A 13,542-nucleotide genomic window follows, 5' to 3' on the forward strand; every position below is an offset into this window, starting at 1 on the left:
GGAGACGTGTGGTAGAGCCATGCAGAGTCTGCTACACGGGTGAGACCCTAGGTAAACACACAATGTGTCATTGCAAGGCCCGAGCATGAACATTTGAACATTCAAGCGCACCCACATCTCATGACGACATTACGAATGAACTGACTTCGCTGATTTGCGGTGATTTATGTACCATAAGAAATCATTCACTTTGCAAACAAGACAACTCACACTTGCGGAGACTCAACCGTTTTGGTACGGGACCTTGAAGCTTTCCGACAAGGTGTGGGTAGCGGTAGGTGGACAGGGCGTGGTAGATGGGGTTGGGTCGACCGATGCCCCTTCTAGGACGTGTAATCGAGGACGGCCAAACTGTGGTATAGCAGAAACTTCAAACCATGGGGTCACCGTGTCAGTGCCTAAGTTATAGAGAATAGAGGATCACGCATACCTCCGCGCGAGAATATGCAAAGCAGATATGCGCAAATCGCAGCGATCAAACTCGATTGGGACAGGAACATTTGGCTTCGATTGAGCTACGTATGAGGGATCACTCAGTGGTCCGGGAGGCACAAAGAAAAGCAAGAACAGATCTGCAGGAAAGTTGTGGGAAGAGACTGCAACGGGAGTTGAAACTTAAAGTAGTCCGCCTCACTGCGGCATTATATGGGAGTTGCGAGGCTCTCCGCATTGCACAAGGATTGTCATCTAAGGAATTACCAGCCCATAAGTACCCGCTAAATCGCATTGTGAGCGAGCGAGAGACAGAAAGGATTCGCGGAAGCTCATGAATAGTACCCACACCTCACAACCAACGGAGAAGCAGACAAAGGGGTACAATGGCTACGACGTTTAACAAGGTAACCCTCGGTTCTGAGGTTCTTAGGCTGTCCTTTGGCACATTAATAGCTCACGGAGCTAGTCAAGTCTACACAAGGAAAACAAGGTTACAAGGAACGACGAGGTAGATCTGACAACATCAGCATTGCTAACTTACGTGGTCTGGATCAACCGGGGGCGACAACATTCACTTCAATATTCGATGAATTCCCAAACCATGTGCAGCAACGACCTAGCTATCCAAATGTGAGTGTACGACATGCCCTCCACTAAAATGTTGGTACAGGTATTTAATGCGAGATTCATTAAACGATGTCGGTGAAAAGTCGTTTCGTGTATCTAAGGTGACAAGCAATTAGGCGAAAAGCGGTCAAACACCGGGGAACAAACTTACGAATGCAGCCCGTGCACTCCACCCTCAACCTGAGCACTGGCAGTACGAAGCTCAAACCGGACTAAGCCATCCCGGACACCCTCCCTGAGGTTCTCCACACTCCTCACGCCAATATCCTGAAGACTATGTTGTAATCCCGTGTACAAATACGGCACGAACGCTTTAACGCTGCCCTTGTCTTGCACATCGCCCGAGACACCCTGCGCGACTTTGACAGCCGAGCTCTCGGAAAAGTAGCGAGTCGTCGCTGCATTCTCGTGTGGAGTGCCCTTGGGGTATGGCGCGTTCCTCGAGGATCCGGGCCTACCGTTAGCCCGCGTAGACGGATCGAACTTCCCAGCTTCCATAGCCTCCAAACTACCCATACCTCTGTACGCCTTAACACGCTTCCCATCATGGTAAAAGTACTCGCCAGGGGCTTCCGCCGTGCCCGCAAGCAACCCACCCATCATGACAGCACTCGCGCCCAGCGCGAGTGCCTTGACAATATGTCCCACGTTGCCAATACCGCCGTCAGCAATGACCGGAACGCCAAACTTGTTCGCGAACTCGGCAACCGCATACACGGCAGTAGCCTGTGGACGGCCGACTGCCATGACCTCCTGCGTGATACATATAGATCCACTTCCCATGCCGACACGGAGACCATCTGCACCAGCAGCGATAAGGTTGGCAGCTTGTTCGCGGGTGACGACATTTCCAGCGATGACCTCAAGTTTGGGAAATGTTTGCTTGACCCACTGGATCATCTCCAGCTGGTAGACAGAGTTACCTTGCGAAGAGTCAAGAACAACAATATCAAGGCCGGCTTCAACCAGAAGACGGAGCCGTTCTCGATCATTGGGACGAGTACCAACAGCAGCAGCAGCGTACAGCTGCTTACTTTCAGGATTTTTACTCGACAATGGGTAGTTTTGATTCTTCAGAAGGTCAGAACGGGCAAGGAGGGATGTTAGGCGACCTTGATCGTCAACAATCGGGAGTTTTCCTTTTTTACAACTACGAAGAAGGATGTTTGCTTCGTTCAAGGTGACGCCCTGCGGAGCCGTTACGAGATCGGTGGTCATAATTTCGTGCAAAACAGTGTCTGGAGACTCGAACTGAATGTCACGAGAAGTGACTATGCCGAGCAGCTTTCCCCCCAATGATCCGGAATCTAGAAATGAAATGTGTCAGAAAATGAAATAATTTTAAAAAAAGTTGGATAAAACGGTCAGAAAGCCATGCATGATTTTGAAGTTTCCGCAGATCACGGACGTGGTCCGTTAACTCGGCAGAACGAAGGTTTACAAGTACTCATCATAAACTGTAGTCGAGGAGATAGAATACTCACCAGTAATGGGAATACCACAGAATCCCAGCCGAACCTTGATATCTAAGACGTCAGCAACAGTGTGGGTGGGCGACAAGACGACTGGGTCAGTGATGAAACCGTTCTCATGTCTCTTCACCGCTCGGATCATGGCCACTTGGTTTTCAGCGGATTGATTATGATGGATAACACCAATGCCCCCCAAGAGCGCGAGACTAATCGCCATTTCGGTTCCTGTGACGGTATCCATTGGGCTACTCATGAACGGGGTTTTGAGAACGACGTTGCGAGTGATCCTGGTTTCAGTTATCACGTCCGATGCAGGGAAGTCGATCTTGCCAGGCAGTAACAGAAAATCATTGTAAGTAAGACCGCCGTGGAGACGGGAATTCATCAGCTCCTCGACGGACAAGCCATCGGAGGACGGGTACGTCTGCAGATGAGCAACCGCGTCAGCCGGGTCAAGAAATTTTGAAGAGGTGGGCATTTTAGCCAGTGGGAAACAGAAAAACTTGGCGTCTCTTATAGCGCATTTGAAGCGGAGATTTAAAACGTCATAATAGCCGAATACTAGTAGGAAGTGAATAAAAAATAGAGTGTGGTTACTACGCAAACGATGGCATGGTAAATATGTATCGCAGCAGTCTTGCCTGGTTTTGCGCGCTTTGGACGTCCAGATGACGAACGGACAACGGAAGTAAGAGTAAGTGCATATTGTCATACGATGGTCAAGCGTGCGTTAGCGTAAGCAAGTGTCATCCTCCGCCAACACCCAGCCTCAGGTGGATGCGCGCGCACCTTTCCATTAGCTTCTCGGATATCGTGGAAGCCGTCCAGGGACATCTCGGGACACGGTCTCCAGAGAGGTCGCCATGGAAGTTGTGGTGCGTACTCGCTTCGGAACTTTTTGTTCCATACCTCGTAACAGTACACTTGCATCTGCGGAGCAGCACGACAACATGGGCGGATGACACGCCCCAAACCTGAAACTGTGTATCCTGCCTCCATTTACCGTCATGCAGCATGAAACTTCACTTCAAAGATCACAAGGGAAGTTACGTAAAAACGACCGAAGATGGCTCAGGTGACGACATTCTATCTCTCGCTCACGAATCTGCAGTTGAAGATATATTTTTGCTCATTAATGTGCCATGTAGGGTGTCATTCCTGGAGGAAGCGAGACGTTGCCCTGTCGCATACGGCTTACCTACATCGCCAAATGTGTACTGTATGTGCTACGCATTTGTAATGAACACCCCTTCCACAGAAGGGTCACCCACGACTCCTTGGAACATAGGAATTGGACCAACGACAAGCACGGTACGCCTACCACTAGAAGTTCCTTGTCTCCATGGCGCGCCCGCGTGTGGATAGCTCCGCCGCCATTCAGACATGCTGTGTCTTATGTTTTGGCCAGGCCGGTAAATCCCCGTGAATCTCTCGTTCTTTGGTCATCTCTCATGGAATAACGCGAAAGGATAGTAGAGAGTTTACATATTGTTGATTACGAGGTGAGCTACTTGAGGCGCCGGAACTTATCATGAATAGTGCATACGCAGATCGAACATATCCTCCAGCTGCTGTCATCATTGACGGAGTCAATGAAAGAATCAATTTTCTTCAAGCGGATGCCCGGGGACGTAGAGGCGGTGAACATTGTATCCACGGACAGGAATCCGAGAGGGATGCCTATCTCCTACATTGCTATGAAGACTATACAGGCCAACACCTCTTGGGATGAAATGCTGTTTGGCATAATGCTACTGCGTTTTCGGCTGATAATAGGGTAGCACGGTCACGACGGGGATCACACCGGCTAAGCTCAGTTCCTCAGTTCATTGAGTTTCGGAGGGCATAACCACAAATCTCTACAAGTTTTAGACTACGTACATGACAGGTGATCCCTTGTCTCGTGGCCAGAAGTTCAAAATGACGATTGCGGCAATATCCATTCGTTCGATAGCAATTTAGAGCGTGTGCATAGTCAACTTCAACGTAAGACTCGATGACAGGAGGTTTAGCTAGGCACTTTACAAGGATATACAAAAGATCGGTAAGAGGGATATCAATGACGTGAACGGCATGACACACAAATGACAGGACCGCACCCAGATGTTCATGCTTACAGTGATAATGAGTCATTAATGAACTAAGAGACTCTAATACTTATCAACACAGGCAGCATTCCAGGTCTCATCTCCATAACGAATGTTGGTACTGAATACGTTTGCCTTCACAAACCTACTCAGCGAGCAAGTCCCAAATCTCAAGTCTTTGAGAGATTTTTGGCAAGAGGTCAAAGGGTATGTTTCCCCATTCAGCAGCAAACGGACCTGAGGGCCTTCGAAGCTGGACCATTATTAATCGCCCAATTATTAGCAAAGCTGAAAATCGGGATTGACGAGATGTACATACGAGTGCTTGCAAGTAAACTTCTCCCAGATCATCCACGCGGCAAACGGGGACTGTTCTGATCCACGGAACTTACGGTCAGGAGGAATGTACTCAGGTGTGAGAGGGATGATGTCTCTGGAATAAGAGTGTGAAAGACAGCCTCATGTGAACGAAAGAAAACCTACTTGTTCAAATTCATGGCAGATAACACAAGTAAGATAGTAACGTCATGTCCAAATTCGAGGTAAAGGTCTCGAGCGTCACCAGTAGTATTACTGAAACTGCGATGAAAGAGTTCACCAACACCTTCTCAGAGAGCGGCAAAACCTACCGTTCTATCAACTTGTTGACGTATACAGATCCAAGGATAGGCCCTGTATCATTTCTTGATATGTACCCGCTTATCCCATCGCTGACGAGGTCGCTTTCATAACTGGGACAATCGGTAAGGTGTTCCCGAAAATCTTGCGTAAGACTCTTACTCGAAGGCAGCTAGTTCATGGGGCTTAAACACTTCACACCATGGAGACACGTCATGAGCAGCGAGGTCGTAAGGACATGCATATAACGCTCCGCGGATGTCTTCATCGGATAGTTCGACACCAGGAAGGAGGGCACTGAGCCGCTGCTTAATTACAGGGATGTACTTCTTCGCCCACGTGGCTCGTTCTGCCTGTAAGTACTCATCATATCAGAATCTACAGCATCAACTGCACTCCAGCTTACTTCGAGTTCCGACCATGGGCTAAACTTTGGACAGGATTCCCAGGGCAATATCCAGTTGACAGGTAATCCAAGCTTGTTCACAGTCACGATATCCATTTCTCGACCGAACATGCCCTGTGTAAAGTAAAAGGCAGAATCTATGACTCTCTGTGTAGTGCTCGAAAGAACAAAGTCTGTCGAAAACCCAGGGTAGCGGCGTCCAAACCTTGCCAGTTACGGGTCAGACCAGCAGAACACCTCAATACCATAGTACCCACTCTACGCCGTGATCAAACAGCTGTTGGCGGCCAATAATTGTCAGGTTTTTTGGAACGAGGTCGGACTTGTAACCGTGCTTCAAGAATCGCAAGCTAGGTGGTAAATGATGCGGAATGGTCGAATTTTCCAGGGTTTCGACTAGCTTGTTGATATAGACTTCCTCTCCCTCGGGTCCACGAGAACCATGGCGGTGTAACTGGGGTTTCAAGTGTACAGAATAAGTGACATGGTCACCATACAAATTGGACACCGATAAACATACCAATACGACTTGGTCGACAGTACAATCAGCAGGCAAATCTGCTCGTACTCCATGGACGTGCGATCTATCATGATAAGGCGAGAGAACCCCGAACTTGTCCCAGCCATGCACCGAGTGAATGTCATTGCTGGCGGGGCGGCCAAACCCAAAGATCCCAGCCAGTGGGGAGAGGGATACCTGGAGGACGTTGAGCACAGTTGGAATATACATCGAAGACCAAGGGCAAGAAGCTGTCCAGTGACACAGTGGTGGGACGCACGAAGTTCAGTATACGCCTTATTGAGGCACCCGAACTAGAAGAGAAAGGTGCACCCAATTCTGTCAACAAGTGCGCATTTGATCAAGGTTCGACATTCGGGCAGAAATGTCTTCCCGATGACGGTGGGGACCCTGGGCGCTTGCTCGAGATTTGGTCAATTCTGGTCTATCGATATGAACGTCGCTGTAAACAGAGCGGATACTTGGAACCTAGTGTCTCTTAGGCCGCAAACCAAAGATTACAATCGTTCCTTCCCTAGTCCCGACGATGCTTTGAACAAACAAGAAGTCCATGCGCTACATACAGATGCTAACATATCTACCAGTATCGACCTTAGCCCCACATTACTCTCCACAGGTATAATGTAACATTGCACATAATCTTCTCGTCCAATGCTCAGCGCTCAGTGGCCGTTATATCAACGTCCTAGCCTGCTGCACATAAAATTCTCTCGCACTCTCCAACAATTCCATCTCCATCTCCGTCCACCTCTTCCCCACCTCCATCTTCTCCCTCGCCCTCACATCCTGTCTCACAGACTTAATCGTCACCTTGAATGCGGCAGAAATAGGTCGGTGGTCGGATACATTCGCTTCGTACCGTTGATAGTTGAGCTGGACTGACCCGCTCTGGATCCCGAGATCTCCATAGAATACGATCGCACCATGCGGGCGTACGTCGTTTCTCGGAAGTGTCGAATTCGTTGGATCGTCGGTCGTATTTATATGTCGGCGCGAACATCAATGGCCCCTCCTGGAACGCGCGTAGTCGGAACCCTTGATTATGTTTCATTTCTCTCAACAACTGATCGTGTGGGAACAGCAACTCCAGCTCTCCGGACTGGATGGACGTTAATTACGGTTTCCCGACGCTGGTCGATGCGGTAGTTCATATCCCCGTTGAGCTACACCCACGCCCCAGAGTCAGCATTGTCCAGCGAGCGTACATGTACGATAAGTGGAAACGGTAAGACAACTCACGAAGACAATTTCATGGTCTAAAACCATCGACCCGTCTCCACCGCCGACAAAATCAATGTACTCCTCAACGGCGTCAGATGGTGGAAATAATGATTTCTCCTCCAACACAGCCGCCACGTCCGCATTCCGTTGGCGTACATGTCCCTGACCAGCAGCCAAGTGACAGTTAATAAAGCATATAGACGAGTTGTCCACAACGAGCCGCGCGACGATCGCTCCCTGCCGTCACTCCCTCCGTAAGATTATTTCGGCGTCACAATGACCTTACACCCACCTTATTCCCATACCTACCACCCATCCCACGCTTGATGGTAGTAATGGCAACATCTTTCACCGACGCCCTCTGCGCATTCTTCACAAATATGCACGTGAACAATCCGACCAGGCTCTCCGTATGGATGACCGTATACGGCGAATCTGGTGGCATAGCCATCTTAACAGCCATAACCAACCGATCATGCCACCTCTTATACGACGACGACACCTTTTCAGAGATCTTACCGTCCTCGCCTTTCTTCTTTCCTCCCAGAAGAACAGTTTTAGCGGCCATCTTCCGACTCTCCAAATCAATGACTTCTTGGAACCCGAACGCGATGATGTCGGGGCCATCAGAGCTTTGGAACACTTTCTGGAAGAACTGGGCGTTCTCTGCGTCGGTCGACTAACGCGTCGGGTTTCGCCGCATCCACGTTCCAAGAGACGATGAGCACGTTAAGGTTCCTGAACTTGCTAAAAGCGTGTTCTCGCTTGAGCAATTCCTGACCTGCAAAGAAAAGCAGAGCGAGTAAATTGTACGCACAGCTTCCAATGCCCGCCTGACTTACCCACCCAATCACTCCCCAACAACCCATCCCAAAATCTCATACGCTCGTCCCGTCCAACGCTCGCTACACACAACCTTCCCACCCTCTCGATCGCGGACGGATCCACGAACAATTTCAAGACGGGAAGTCCATCATGGGCTTCCCAACAATTCGTCACGACCCAGGGTCGAGGACTCACATCATACGCCGAAACCGTACCTTTCCTTCCACCTGCCCATAACCGATCGTTCACGCCTTCCAAGCACAACACGTCCGAAGCGGATACCTTCATCACTTCTACGCACTCTGGGGTTCCACCGGGTGTGTCAATATTCCACACTGAGATAAACCCGCCTTCGTGACCTAGGTAGACGCTGATCGGGATGGGAAGGTAAGAGCGTTCCGCACATCACTGCGCCCACACGCTGCGTGGGCATGACACATCGTGCAACACTGCCCGGGACGAACGGATCGTATATCCTGATGACTGGAACGGACGCCGTCCCAGTACCATTCATCTCCGTGCGGACAGAGGTCCAGAGTAACCCACCCAACATCTTCACAAAATCCTGCTTTTCCGCGGTACGGTACACCCGTGGTTGGGTGTACACAAGACTCACGTCTTCCTCGCCCATCCCTGCGGCCATGCCAACGTCTGAGTCTGGATCGAAAACCATCATCTTGCCCGCATCGTCCACCGTCACCATCATCCTCCCATACCTAAACATGTGTGTCACCTGACATGCATGCACCCCAAACTTAGTCGCCGTCACCGATCCCACACCGACATCCACCTCGAATAAGTGGCCCTCCTTTGTTCCCCACCCAGATATATCGATACCTGTCCGAAACCGCAGCTGTAGGCTTAAACTCTAGACACGTCACTTTGGCTTCGCGCAAACCTGCCTCTCGGGTATCGATCGTCCATAGTGGAACGTCGCTACATGATAAATCGTAGTATTTGATGTGGTGGTGTGTTGCAATGACCGCACTCGGCAACGCGATTGCAACTTGTCCCGAATGCGCAGGAACTTGGATCCTAGATGCTGGGTAAACGAAACAAGATAACGAAGGTGGGCGCCGTGACGAACGACTCGAGTCCTGGGAGGGTGTCGGCGGTACGCACGCGCGGGTCGTCATCTTCTCCGGATTCCTCGTCTGAGGAGGGAGTAGGGGGTCGACGTACGGGTGGGAGCTTATCGCCCAGGCCGATTTGTCGTGTCGGTGGGGGCAGAAGTTTGTTATTACCGAGAAGCTTGCGCTCACATGCAGGGTCAGCGACGTTCCCAGATGGAGCGGCATGTGCACTTCGTGCAGGAAGAGGCGGTGCAAAAGATTGAATATCTGGAACCTCATCTGGCGTCACGCGTCGCGATGGGAGAGGTGGTGGGAGTAACGATATTGGGGAAGAAGCTACAGGAGCTCCGTGAGGGATACCATTTGTCCGAGGAGGTAGACGTGCGCCCGGACGTGGTGGTGGTTTCGGTTTCGGCGACGGTGGAAAGCCGTCGCTCGAACTGCTAACATCAGATAATTTGCGGGCGTGATCACTTGCACCATTCGACGCTCTCGGCGAACTGTTCGTCTTCCGTGGTGGTATGGCAGGTGGAGGTGGAAGTTTGAGGGGCGGTGTAATTTCGGATAATATAGATTCGTCATCTGAGAATGGGCTGTGCGATGAGATACAAGCTGATTGCGAATCGTCTTCGGTTTGGAAGAGTGTTGGGCCGGTAGGTGGGGGCGGGGGCGGGCGTCGGGTGAGAAGCGTGGGTGGAGGATTGGTGGGTGCTAGAATGTTTGGTTCGCTATGCCACGCTTGACGATCTTCACGTACGAGCGGCTTTGGTGTCGCAGAAGTAGGTATACTCATAGCCCTGTGCATATATACATTCAATTTATCACTACATCATGAGGATGGCACATACGTGAAACGATCACGAAGCGAGGCGACGCTGCCCGTGCGAGTTGAAGCATTCATCACAAGTCCCAGCTCCAAGGTATCGTCTGGACTTTCCAGTGTCACCGAGGATACAGATGGTGAGCGGTCAGACATTGTATGACGGACTGGAACGAGGGAGGGGGTGAACTCATGTACAGACGAGTCATTATGTGACGTCGACCCTGCCGGACGTGGCAAGGGTTTTGGGGTTGTTGGTCGCGGCGGTGAGGACGCAACAACCGCGGCAGATCTGCCCGAGAGACATCAACATTTACTTCAAGTTCGTCTAACTGGATCGCACTCACGACGAAAGGCGGCTGCGAAGCGAAGCGACCGTTCCCTGAAGAGGAAGGTCGTCGCCGACGTCGCTGTCCTGCGAAGCCTGTGGTGTCTGTCCTGGGCGGGTAGCCGGGATGGGTACTGGACGCAGGAGTGGGGACACAGCCGGCGAGGGTTTCCTGCCACGAGACGGGGGCGGAGGCGGAGGTGCACGTCTGGTCACCTTTTTCATGTCTGACGCGGATATCGATGTGCGCAGTGCTCTCGCTTCAGACTGGCTGGGTCGCTCGTCGCCCCCCACTGACGCCCGCGTCCGATGGGTGGGCGGGTCTGGAGTCAAGAGCGTCTGGTTGCTACTTTGCGACATGGACGGGGAGACCAATGAGACTGCATTTTCCTGTGCCAACTGCTCGAATCTCGATTTCAGACTCTTGATAGACAGCGTCGGTGCGGACTCGATTTCGGAATTGTCTGCCATCCCGTCATGAATGGTTGACCGACACCGTCGCCGTTGCTAATATAACACAAAGTGGGGTCATCCTCTAAGAAATACCCTCGTTTGGTAATTCTAGTCGGGCCTGCTACGGGGCTTCTAAATGTCGGATCTACTACCAGCTTATACCATGTCATTCTTACAGCCATTAATAGCTTTATGGCTTGCCGACCAGGATGGGTGTTCTGAGGAATCAGCTGTCAGGATTCCTCGTGGGAGCTCATTTCAACAATGGTCGATCTTGTTGGCATAGAATCTGGAGGGGTATATCTGGAGCATCCAGTATTATCATGGCATCCACACCTATGGCTCCTACCCATATCATTATTTATAGTGATTTGAACTCTCGCATATCACCATATTCCTGGTATAGTGAATGGGCTGCTCCGACCGACCTTCGACCCCGCAGGATGAGCTACAGTATTACCCGTCCAATCGAATACATGGGCGGGTCCCTTTCATTCCACCGGTCCATACGTTCTGAGTGTGAGAGGCCCGAGCTCCCTTAGCAGTGAGCGGAACAAATGGCGAAACGTAGGAGAAGAAAAGCAAAGCGTGTTGATGCTCGAAGATCTACTCGCTGTAATTACTCATATTTGGCTACGTCACTTGGACCCAAACATGACAGTACGGTGTGGCATGTACTGTCCGCTGCCTGCTCTCAAGCCACCTCTTATGGCCGTCTCAGTTGTCGCAAGCAGATTTCTAGGTACACATGCCCAACCTGCAACGTCCCGTATTGCAATTTGGCATGTTTCCGATCCGAGGTGACAGAATTTCTTCAATTTGTTAGGGTATAGTATCATACTGACGGAGCGTGCAGACACATGCACAATGCTCGGAGACTTTCTACCGGAAGGAGATCGCGAGTAGTATTGGTTCAGACTATTCGAAGATATCCCCAGAGCATGAAAAAATACTCGGGATTTTGAAACGGTTGGACGATGAAGGTCTGCAAGACCACGACGAATTTTCGCATGGCCCCGACGATGAGGACGATGCGGAAAGCCTGGAAAAACGGCTAGCTGGTTTAAAGATTGGTACGTGCCCGCGATGTCGTCGTCTCCGATGATACTGATTTTCGCTCTGGTGTTCAGAGTCGGCATCGGCAGATGAACTCCTAGACCGCCTCACTAAGGAAGAGCGCGATACGTTCTTCAAGCTGCTGAGAGATCCTGCCTCGGAGCTTGCCCAAAACCTTCTCTCAAGCGTGGAACTCGACAGAGAACTTCAGGCACCGTGGTGGGACTCTCCGCAGCTTCCCAACGATGACCTGGATACCGCTGCCACTCGATATGGTCACCAGCCACCCCTCATGGAGGTACCTCCAGGGCTTAGACGATGGAATCCGGAGTCCCCTTCGCTGCTGTATAATATTTGCGCTGTGTTGTAAGTCATTAAGAACTTCCACTCGACACAGTCTAAGGTTCCTATGCAGTACAGGCTATGCATACGTCACTCGGCACTTGTCAATATCCCCGCTTACTTCCTCTAGCAATTCCTGGCAGGACAAGAGGGAGGCTCGGAGGCTAATAACCCGTGCGGTTCCATTCATCGCGGATCGCCAATCCAAGTTGTTGCACGTCACGCTAACAGGTGCTGTCATGGATGTGTGGGCAAGGTTAGATCCTGTGAGTCTATGGAATCTTTCTCCTCGAATTACTAACGTTTACTCCCAGGGGAGCATAGAGCCTCGTACCATGGCCGTGCTTTTAGGCGATGTTTCTCGACTCGTTCGACCTCGGAAGGTGGTAGTCGCTGAAGACCCAGTTGGTGGGGTTGCACAGACTCATTCGCTACCATCAGAACACCCACGCGCAGATGCCCTTAGGGTATTTTCCGATATAAATGCTCTATTTGACGAAGACAGCACGGAAAACGGACAGAGAAAGAAAAATCATCTGTCGATGAAAATCACGTTTTATGCCGGGCATCTCCTCGCCGTTCCATCTTTCTTCCTTGATGCACTTGCAGATGAGGTGTTTCTGCGATCGAAGAGCATGAATGAGGAAGTTGCTAACGCGGATGGCACAGCCCGAGTGCAGCCAAAGATTAGTAAAGTTACCATAGGAGAAACGGTAGAGAACATCCTGGCATTAACCAATCGCATTCAACCAAACTTTTAGCATGTTGCTTAATCAAACCAACGAGCGAACGGGGGACATCAGACGGGGGCAACATGTTGAGTGTAACCCAGTGGGAACTAGACGAGCCGTGGATAGGAGAATAGGAGAGTGAAAGCGAGAAACCAATTGATCGAGCAGCTGCGCTTCACTACCACTGCGAACTTCTTGTGCTAAGTACAGCTGTTTCGGAAATTCTTGTCCCGACTGAGAAGTTGGTGTTTGAAAATAAAAAAAATAAAGATTTTGTAGAGCACTACGTCCGTCCTTGTTCATCGTTCTCCACCCGTCACTGGTCCAGTAGAGCGTATAACAATATTTGAGATACTGCGAAATATCATACAACACTGAAAAAAGAGTTGATGGTCGGACACTTGATGGGATTGGGGAAGTTCTTGGTGCGTCGGCGAAACCAGGAAAATCAGACAGTACTCACATTCTCAGAGGCCATCCTAGGCTTTTGAATGCGGAAAAGGCTCGCGGTACTTCGTTGTGGGGGTC

General features: G+C 50.7%; 5 protein-coding genes across 5 annotated transcripts; 1 reads left to right on the top strand and 4 right to left on the bottom strand.

The window, feature by feature from the left end:
* Positions 1-781: 781 nt before the first annotated feature.
* F5J12DRAFT_853048 (IMP dehydrogenase/GMP reductase) lies at positions 782-3,014 on the bottom strand (the record flags this gene model as incomplete). The annotated part of the gene is made up of 3 exons (XM_051746589.1): positions 782-1,158; positions 1,214-2,369; positions 2,547-3,014. Coding segments are annotated over 3 exons (1,658 nt in total), but the record flags the coding sequence as incomplete, so codon positions are not given.
* A 119-nt stretch (positions 3,015-3,133) lies between these two features.
* F5J12DRAFT_853051 (uncharacterized protein) lies at positions 3,134-4,468 on the bottom strand. Its single transcript, XM_051746590.1, has 4 exons — positions 4,008-4,468; positions 3,823-3,946; positions 3,476-3,753; positions 3,134-3,409 (listed from the first exon to the last, which is right to left on the bottom strand). Exons 1-3 carry the CDS (start codon positions 4,113-4,115, stop codon positions 3,632-3,634), a joined length of 354 nt encoding a protein of 117 aa, XP_051596677.1. The 5' UTR covers positions 4,116-4,468; the 3' UTR covers positions 3,134-3,409; positions 3,476-3,631.
* On the bottom strand, positions 4,465-6,648 carry F5J12DRAFT_853060 (phosphoglycerate mutase-like protein). Its single transcript, XM_051746591.1, has 8 exons — positions 6,166-6,648; positions 5,903-6,099; positions 5,646-5,850; positions 5,402-5,592; positions 5,251-5,352; positions 5,105-5,200; positions 4,941-5,054; positions 4,465-4,874 (listed from the first exon to the last, which is right to left on the bottom strand). The coding sequence occupies exons 1-8, from the start codon at positions 6,373-6,375 to the stop codon at positions 4,685-4,687; spliced, it is 1,305 nt and encodes a 434-aa protein (XP_051596678.1). The 5' UTR covers positions 6,376-6,648; the 3' UTR covers positions 4,465-4,684.
* Positions 6,649-10,968, bottom strand: F5J12DRAFT_853067 (uncharacterized protein). The gene is given in 12 exon segments (XM_051746592.1): positions 6,649-7,043; positions 7,081-7,264; positions 7,284-7,328; positions 7,405-7,623; positions 7,679-8,065; positions 8,094-8,167; positions 8,229-8,581; positions 8,616-9,019; positions 9,060-9,308; positions 9,334-10,081; positions 10,133-10,396; positions 10,452-10,968. 12 exon segments carry the CDS (start codon positions 10,901-10,903, stop codon positions 6,838-6,840), a joined length of 3,585 nt encoding a protein of 1,194 aa, XP_051596679.1. The 5' UTR covers positions 10,904-10,968; the 3' UTR covers positions 6,649-6,837.
* Positions 10,969-11,526: 558 nt separating this feature from the next.
* On the top strand, positions 11,527-13,319 carry F5J12DRAFT_746317 (uncharacterized protein). Its single transcript, XM_051742081.1, has 5 exons — positions 11,527-11,559; positions 11,607-11,685; positions 11,742-11,958; positions 12,016-12,307; positions 12,357-13,319. The coding sequence occupies exons 1-5, from the start codon at positions 11,540-11,542 to the stop codon at positions 13,042-13,044; spliced, it is 1,296 nt and encodes a 431-aa protein (XP_051596680.1). The 5' UTR covers positions 11,527-11,539; the 3' UTR covers positions 13,045-13,319.
* The last annotated feature ends 223 nt before the right edge of the window (positions 13,320-13,542 follow it).

The sequence above is a fragment of the Pisolithus orientalis genome (assembly GCF_024613125.1).
Source record: "Pisolithus orientalis strain OTSU chromosome Unknown F5J12scaffold_36, whole genome shotgun sequence".
In the NCBI taxonomy this organism is placed as follows: domain Eukaryota; kingdom Fungi; phylum Basidiomycota; class Agaricomycetes; order Boletales; family Pisolithaceae; genus Pisolithus; species Pisolithus orientalis.